The sequence below is a fragment of the Nannospalax galili genome, unplaced genomic scaffold (assembly GCF_000622305.1).
Source record: "Nannospalax galili isolate Female #2095 unplaced genomic scaffold, S.galili_v1.0 scaffold1258, whole genome shotgun sequence".
Lineage (NCBI taxonomy): Eukaryota > Metazoa > Chordata > Mammalia > Rodentia > Spalacidae > Nannospalax > Nannospalax galili.
Window position 1 is genome coordinate 150,761 of NW_008341370.1, and position 9,054 is coordinate 159,814.

The following is a 9,054-nucleotide window of genomic DNA, read 5'->3' on the forward strand; positions in this document are numbered from 1 at the left end:
GTTGCTGTGACAAGATGAGATGATGCAGGCCAAGCACTGAGCAGTCCCTGACACATGGTGTGGACCCAAGAAATGGCTCTTCTGATGCTAGTTTACCATGTGGCTGTGGCCAGCGATGCTTGGCTTCTGCACCTGGCTGTGGTGGGACAGAAAGTGAACTTAATAAGAATGAGCCCCAGTATACAGTATGACCTCTCTTGTGCGCGTTACCGTGCGTGTGTGTGTGTGTGTGTGTGTGTGTATGTGTGTCCAATAGTGTTCAGAAGAAAAAGGTAGAGGGCTCCACAAGGCCAAGACAAGGAGTTGAAATCCAGCATCTGACCTTTAAGAGCTCAGGAGTCTTCTTGAAAAAGAGCAAGAGGGTGGTTGTGCCTGGATGCAGTAGAAAGGATTCAGTGGGGGGAGAACTGGAGAGGTGGCTCAGTAGTTGAGAGCACTAGCTGCTCTTGCAGAGGACCTGGTTCAATTCCCAGCACCCACATGGCAGCTTACAACTGTCTGTAACTCTAGTTCCTGGGATCCAATGCCCTCTTCTGGCCTCCATGGGCACGAGGCACACACATGTAGTGCACATACATACAGACAGGCAAAACGCTCATACACACAAAATAAAAATAAACCTTAAAAAGAATAACTAGAAAACACAGAAGTGGGCAATGCATATTTTAATAAAACATGGGTTATACATCCCCTCACTTAATTTGTAAAGCAGACCCTCATCTTAGATTTGTAGGAACTGAGATCAAAATAATTTGCTTAGATTTACCCAGTGGTAAAGCTGAGACTCACAGCCGGGTTGTGTAACTGCAGAGCCATGGCTCTAATGAGACGTGTTTCTCCAGAATTCATAGCTCCTCCAGCTTGGGCGGCCTCACCTGGGACCACTGTGTAGAGGTGCTTTTTCCTTTTGTGTTTCCAGAGGAGGCGAGAGGTTGTGTGATGGAGATGGAGTTTTGGACTGGCTTTCCCATGCTGCTTGGCACTAGATCTCTGGGAAGATTTCCTTTCCTTCTGAAGACTTTCTACAGGGGCCCATGCAGTGAGTGAACACAGGCAGAAGGAAGAGTCACTTCCAGAGATGGCTTCCCGACTCTCTAATGCAGGTTGAATAGGTGGGGCATTGCAACGTGCCATTAGGTAAACACGAGTGTCAACATTCAAATTAGAGAAGCAACAGGATGGAAAGTGGGTCTGTTTCTTGACAAATTTGGGGTGATGGTATCAGAGCCCAAAACACAGATGATTAAAACACCCAGATTTGGGCCAAGTTGGAGGTTTTGGTCTTAGAGGTAAGAGGCAAGACCAAGTCAACCCTAGAACTCTCTAGGAGTGGCTGAGTTTGAGCTGACCGACCCAGTATGCTCTGTGGCCTGTACAAATGGCTCCTCAGCTGACAAGACAGACTTTTGCATAACTGCAAAGACACACAGAACTTCTGTGGTACCTCTCTGTGTCTTAGTGTTGCTCCCTGTGTTATGAGGACAGTACTGTCTGACCCCATGGGCTCCTAAACACAACAGTACTAAGTGTCTATTACTGTGTTTCATGCTGTGGGAAGACCCCCAAATAAGTGGAAAACCAGAGCATTCTCTAAAGTATATTTCACCAAGTGGCCTTGGAAAAAGAGAGGGCTGGGAGGCAGGGTAGAGTACCAGGCGGGGCTGGAGGCCCTGCTGAGATTCCCCTCTGTCCTTTGGCTTCACCCCTTATACTAAAAAGGCAATACTGGCCCAATGGGAGAGAGTGGGCTCACCGGGCTGTCTTCACACCCAGGCCTCATGGGGCTCAGCTTGAGGTCTGGGTCTCAACTAGCCTCACCCCAATGTTTGTTCCTCAAACTCTCGGGGCTCAGCCCCAGAAAGTTAGCTTGCTAAAGGATGAGAATGCTCAGTTGGTAGAGTTTAATGCTTAGCACCGCATCATAAACCAGGCGTAGTGGCACATGTCTGTGATTCTGCACTCCAGCACTTGGGAGGCGGAGGCAGGTGAATCAGAAGTTCAAGGTCATCCTCACTACATAGTGAGTTCAGGGCCAGCCTGGGATATGAGACCCTGTCTCAAAACAAGAAGTCAGCCTGCCAATCAGTCAGTGATCCACATTCCAGTGAATTCAAAATCAAGTCCAAGATCAAAGTACCTAGGTACACAATCAGCAGTGTGATCAATCAATCTGTGAGAAAGGGATGAGGCCTGATCACTTCCTGATAGGTTACAAGTGCCCCCCAGGGCAGCTCCCAAATGGAAACTCAGCTCAAGTGACCTACAGATGATCAGTTGTGCTTAGAGACTAGACAGATGGTGTGGGGCCCCTGGAATGAGCGACGGTCCAATGCCTTCGATGAAGCTGTTCCATTGATCGTAGTTCTCCTTCAGGTCTGAATGGGGAAAACCAGGAAGGTTAGGCAAACACCGTGAAGTCAGGCCATGAGCAGCTACCATGGGTTCAGTGGGTCCTCCAGAGAGAGGAGTGACTGCAACACCACAGTGGTAATGACACCCATTACTATTTATTCTGTGCCTTTACAAATGTCTTAACTGGGGCTGGAGAGATGGCTCAGCAGTTAAGAACACCAGCTGCTCTTGCAGAGGACCTGGGTTTGGTTCCCAGCACCCACATGGCAGCTGACAACCATCTATAACTCCAGTTCCAGGGGATCCAACATCCTCTTCTGGCCTCCGAGGGTACTGCATGACACTGTACACTTACATACATGCAGGCAATATACTCATACACACATAAAGGAAAACCACTCATACATATAGAATAAAAAAAATAAAATCTTTTTAAAAAATGCCTTAGTCCATGGCAATGCAATGATAAGAGTAACACTTGCTGAAGGAGAGTTCATTCAAGGAATGTGCCTGGTGCTTTCTGAGCATTGTTTGGAGAATTTCCACAATATTTCCACAAGCTAAGTTCTACTGTTAGCCTATCTAGTAGACAAGGAAATTGAGGCTCACAGAAGCTACCTGATCTACCCAAATTTATCACAGCTGACAAGTGGAGAGACAGAAAGGCAGAGAAGATGAAGAGCTGATGACTTCTGGGCTCAGGGATATCAATAAGCAGCAGGAGGTGGTCCCTGGTACTACAGTCAGTGGGGGCAATCCAGTGAGACCTCAGGGCAGAAGGAGGAGGGCAGTGACACCAACACCAGGCTTGCATCAACAGAGGTCCTTAGGGGGCTAGAGAGATGGCTCAGTGGTTAAAAGCACTGGCTGCTCTTCTAGAGGACCACGGTTCAGGTCCCAGCACCCACATGGTAGCTAACAACCATCCTAACTCCAGTTCTAGGGTGTTAGATACCCGATTCTGGCCTCCATAGGCACTGCACACACATGGTGCACATACAAATATACAGGCAAAACACTTCTATGCATAAAACAAGAGTGAAAATAAATAGAAAGGACCTCAGGGTCCTGGGCCAATGGGTCCCACATGGTCTCTACATGGCTAGAACAGTAAAAGAAGCCCAAGCCTTTACACCAAGGGCAAAGAACTCAGCTGAGCAGGTTAACAATATTCCTGTTCAAAGCAAGCAGGACCTGGGGCAGAGGTCCTCAAAACATAAGCTCTCATTTGTTCAAGTCTGGCACAGCGGCTCACACCTGCCATCCCAGCTACTCAGAAGGCAGAAACAGGAAAATCCCTTACGCCCAGGAGTTCAGGCCAGGTAATCCCAGCATCAGGAGGCTGTGTGAGGTAGGAGGAAGGAGAATTGTGAGTTCAAGGCCAACCTGAGCTATATAATGAGACCCTGTTGCTAAATAAATGAGGAGTTGGGAATGTTGCTCAGTTGATAAGAGTGCTTGCCTGATGTGCACGAGGCCCTCCTAGGGTCCATGTCTGGTACCACAAAATATGGGGCATGGCAGTGCACACCTGTAATCCCAGTAACTGGGAGATGAAGGCAGGTGAGTCAGAAGTTCAAGGTCACCCTTGACTACAGAGGAAGGAGGGAGGGAGGTGGAAAGGGGAGGAAAGACTGAGGTGGGAAAGGGGATGGGGAGATGGGGTGGGAAACCATTCTAGTGTTTCGTGAGGGATGACTTGGCCAGGGCAGTGGCTGAGGGATGGTAACAAGTGATCAGACTCCACATGTATTTTGAAGGTGGAGTGAAAGCATCTTCTGAGGGCCGGCTTGAGGAGTTGGAGGAGACAAGGGTGGAGACATTGAGTTGAACGATGAAAACGAAGGACCTGGTGCCATTTCTTCAGCCTCCAAAACTGTGAGCTAAACAAACCTTTGCGTGTGTGTGTGTGTGTGTGTGTGTGTGTGTGTGTGTGTATTGAGTGTTTTGTCTGCATGTATGTAAGTGCTCTGTGTGTGCAATGCCCATGGAGGGAAGAGGGCATCAGATTCCCTGGAACTGGAGTTACAGACAGTTGGGAGCTGCCACGTGGGTGCTGGGAATGGAAACTGGGTCTTCTGAAAGAACAGCCAGTGCTCTTAACCACTGAGTCATCTCTTCAGCCCCCAAACCTTTTTTCTTTATAAAGCACTGGCCTCAGACATTTTGTTAGGGCAACAGAAAACAGACTAAACCAACAGACTAAACTCTGAGCTCTGGAAGCAGTGAAGCTGGCTGAAAAGACATAGACAGGAAGGCAGGAGGAACCTGTGGTGTGGAGTCTCAGGAGCAAAAATGGTTCTCCCTGGGGAGGGTGTCGTCAGCTGTCAGGAGTGCTGAGCACAAGGGCAAGAGGAGGAACTGACTATGGAGTTTTCTCTGTGAGAGTCACTAGGGACCTTGACCAAAGTAGTGTTGATGGAAGGAGTGGGTTTAAGAATGGGAGCTGATTGTGGTGGTGCCTTTAGTCCCTTTCATAGTGCGGGGATTAGACCCTGGCCTCATTTGCTAGGTAAGCCCTCTACCAATGAGCCATATTCCCAGCCCCAAGAGCTTTTGTTTAATTTTTATCTATATTATTGCCGTGTGTGGAGGATGAGGCAGCTCTGTGGTGTCAGTTCCCTTCTTCCACTTTTATGTGGGTTCTGGAGACAGAACTCCAGTTGCCAAACTTGCATGGCATGCCCGCTGAGCCATCTTGTCAGCCCTGTTTGTTTTTTAAATTAATTTATTTTTGTTTTGTGTGTATAAGTGTTTCGCCTGCATGTATATATGTGCACCATGTATGTGCAGTGCCCACAGAGGCAAGAGGGTGTGGATCCCCTGGAACTGGTGTGAAGGATGGTTATTAGCTGCTATGTTGGTGCAGGGAACTGAACCTGGGTCCTCTGCAAGAACAGCCAAGTGCTCTTAACTGCTGAGCCATCTCTCCAGCCCGTTTTAGGGTTAGGGTTAGGGTTAGGGTTAGGGTTAGGTTAGGGTTAAGGCAAGAGAAATTTTGGCATGAAGTGAACTGGTAGAGAGGGAAAAACCGGTGGTCTAAAGAGGAGAAAATAAGCAGGGCAGGGCTGTGTATGCCTTTAATTCCAGCATTTGAGAGGGAGAGACAGGCAGGTCTCTTCAAAGCCAGCCTGGTCTACACAGTGAGCTCCAGGCTGGCCAGTATTACATAGTGAGACCCCATCTCAAAAATAAATAATAAATAAATAAATAAATAAATAAATAAATAAATAAAGGATTGGCGATATGGTTCAGGGTTAAGAGCACTTGCTGTTCTTTCAGAGGACCTGGGTTCTATTCCCAGCACCCACATGGTGTCTCTGTTGCCCTCTCCTGGTGTTCACAGGCATTACCCACATATCTGTAATACATACTAGAAATCAAAACACTTGTATAAATTAAAATAAATCATTAATAATATTAAAAAAAAAACAAAAATAAAACAAAGAGGAGAAAATTGCTGGTGAATGAGTGATTTCATGAGAAGACAGAGACTGTGTGAGCAGAGGCGTGCCCTCAGACAGGCAGCTGAAGGGGCTCTGGGAGCCAGAGAAGTTGGGTCTCAGGGCAGCCTGGCGTGGGGAGGCTGTGGAAGTGATGTCCCCTCCATTTGGGAGGGAGAGTTACTCAAGGAGAGGCAGACTGAGGAAGACCTGCCGGAGGCCAGGGGAGGAACGGGGAGGTGTGAAACTGTCTTGTAGGAGAGCAGGTGAGGGTTGGGGAGGTGGAGACAGGGAGGGTGAGTAGTTAACAGGATGGAAGCAACTGGAAGGTAAGATCCTGAGGTGTTCGGTAGGCGTGAGATGCTGCTGAGCCACCTCTGTTTTAGTTTCCCATGTGACATGGCACTGTGTGACCACCTGAAAGTTCCTCTCTTTGTAGAGTCAGTCTGGCAGAGCCTTTACTCAAACTTCACCTTCTCTCTAATCACGTGGTTATAGCACGCACCTCCATGAATCCCAGGCTCCAGTCCTCCAACTCCTCACCTTGCCCGTCCTTTGCACAGCCACACAGCAAACCTGTCTCCTCCCTTCATGCTATCACTGCTCCTCAGAGCCTGAGAAACAAATTCTCATTCACTTCAGCAACTACATAGACTGCAGGGTCTAGCTTCTGCCCACTTCTCTGTTTTTTTTTTTTAAGTTATTTTATTGTAGGTGTATTTATATGTATGTATACCACCTGTGGTGCCCGAGGAGGCCAGAGAAGGGCATTGGATCCCCTGGAATAGCAGTTATAGAAGGTTGTCAGTTGCTATGTGGGTGCTAGGAACTGACCTGGGTCTTCTGCAAGAGTAACCAGCGCTCTTAACTGCTGAGTCATCTCTCCAGCCCCCCATTTCTTTACCTTTACCCTTCAATAGCTCACTATCCTGAGCTCCAGGTACTCTGAACAGTTTCTCCAAACTGCCCAGGCAAGCCTTGTGCCTTCTGTCCAGAAGACGTTTGTCTCTTCCTTATGACCTCTCTTCATCCACCAAGATCAAAGGCAGCATCGCCTTGTCTAGGAAGCCCCCTCCTGGCTGACCGCTCCCTCCCACCAGTCAGGTACCTGTCCTCTGGGTCTCCTGAGGCAGTCACTGCATGTACACTGTGGTCAAGGACATAATGTGGCACGATAGCACAGTCTGGCAATGAAGCTTGTGGTCTTTGAAACTGAACAACTAGGGCAGCGCGTTGGCACTGCCAGCATCATCTGGGAACCTTGAACAAACTACTGGAATTTTCTAAGCTTTAGTATATTCATCTGAAAAACAGAGTTAAAAGCACCTGCTGAAGTTATGCATGCTAGATTTTTCATCTACAGTATTGAGTAGTGTGAGTCCTTCTGGCTCCATTCCCTTGGCATAAAAAGACCTCAGCAATCTTTCTGCAGTCCTGCCTCCTGCCTTCCAGCTCCTCTGCTGGTCTCTCACCATGACTGTCTCAGCTCAGCAGGCTGTTACTAAAGTGAGATGGTTCACGCCACACTGGGCACCCTTGTCATCTTGAACTTTTCTCTTTTCTTTTTTTTTTTTTGAGACAGGGTCTTACTATGTTGTCCAGGCTCGCCTTGAATTCAGAGATCCACCTACCTCTGCCTCTCTAGTGCTGGGATCAAAGGTGTACACTACCACGTCCAGTATCCTGTCATCTTTACATTTAAACTCCTATAATGACATATGCTAGAAGAGAGGAAGCAGGTGGAGGATCAGGGAGCTGGAACCATTCAAGACTTGGGAAGTTGGTCCACCCCTTTCTTGCCAGGAGAGACTAACACTAAACATCTCTGTGAACCCCTAAGTCTCTATACTCAGGCTAGAAGAGCACGCTGCTCACGATGTGCAAGAGGAAATGAACAAACCAACATAAAACTGCAAATTTGGCTGAAAGCACCAATGCATTCTTAAAAGGACAGGCATATACTGGTTGTTATTTTTAAGACAGGGTCTCTCTGTACCCCAGCTGACCTGGAATTCACTATGTAGACCAGGCTGACCTCAACCTCCCGATCTCCTGAGTGCTGGGACTAAAGGTGTGTGCCACTACACCCAGCTAGGACAAGTATATTTTAAAAGCAAGCATAATCCAAACCAAATGGGTTGCACACTTTGTGGGAAATGTGAATGCACCCAGGTCACTCACCTAGAAGATCTGTGTCGCAAGCACAGAGGGGAGAGCCCTGCTTAGCCAGGTGCTGCTCACACCATGGCTAGTGTACCATGTTCTAGTTAGGGCATCACTCTTTAAAAAAGGGCCCTGACAAGCTGTACCCAAAGAGAGCAACGTGGGGGATTGAACAGGGAACCGCCACAGGTCCCATGGCCATTAGCTTAATGATCACAGAACGTCAGATCTATCTACAAATATCTAAAGAGCTGCCAGGTACCATCTGAGCCTTCCCTGGTCAGCTCCTGAGGGGACAACCAGGGAAACTGTGTGTAGGGGCAGGTGAGGTGAGAAGGTATGATCTTTTTTTTTTTTTTTTTTTGAGACAGGGTCTCCTTGTAGCCCCAGCTGTCCTGGAACTCACTGTGTAGACCAGGCTGGCTTCGAATTCACAAAGATCTGCCTGTCTCTGCCTCCCAAGTGCTGGGATTAAAGGTGTGTGCCACCACGCCTGGCCCGAGAAGGTATGATCTTGCTGTTAAATTACAATTAGGTCAAACCTCAGCAGTCCAGGCAAGCCTGGCTACCACCCGATGAAGTGACTTGTAAGAGGTTAGCCTCAGGAGGGTTATGGTAGCCCCCTCCATTGTGGCTACATTAAAGGGGACATCTGATCATGAAAGCTCCAGGCATGGCTGGACAGTGGCCAATAATTTGGGAGGCAAAGACAAGCAAATACTATAATCAGTGTCTCCCTTGGGAATCTGGTGTTAAGAAAGAATCCTAACACTGGGCATGATAGTGCATACCTTTAATCTTAGCACTTGGGAGGTAGAAGCAGGTAGGTTTCTGTGAGTTCAAGACCAGCTTGGTCTACATAGTGAGTTGTTCCAGGCCAGTCAGGGCTACATAGTGAGAGCCTGTCTCAATAAACAAAACAAAACTAAATTAAAAAATAATAAAATATAAAGCTGGGCGTGGTGGCGCATGCCTTTAATCCCAGCACTCAGGAGGCAGAGGCAGGCAAATCTCTGTGAGTTCAAAGCCAGCCTGGTCTACATAGTGAGTTCCAGGACAGCTGGGGCTACAGGGAGACCCAGTCTCAAAAAGACCA

General features: G+C 48.0%; 1 protein-coding gene across 3 annotated transcripts in view; it reads right to left on the reverse strand.

The window, feature by feature from the left end:
• Positions 1-650: 650 nt before the first annotated feature.
• The window catches only part of Pafah2 (platelet activating factor acetylhydrolase 2), a 34,075-nt gene continuing 25,671 nt past the window's right edge, over positions 651-9,054 (reverse strand). For 2 of the 3 annotated variants that reach the window (XM_008836795.3, XM_029565226.1), the window contains one exon: positions 651-2,375. In XM_008836795.3, coding sequence (XP_008835017.1) covers positions 2,281-2,375 — 95 coding nt within the window. In that variant the 3' untranslated portion in view covers positions 651-2,280. Of the gene's footprint in view, positions 2,376-6,903; positions 7,099-9,054 lie in introns of all 3 variants that reach the window. The other variant, XR_003850113.1, reaches the window with a different exon arrangement.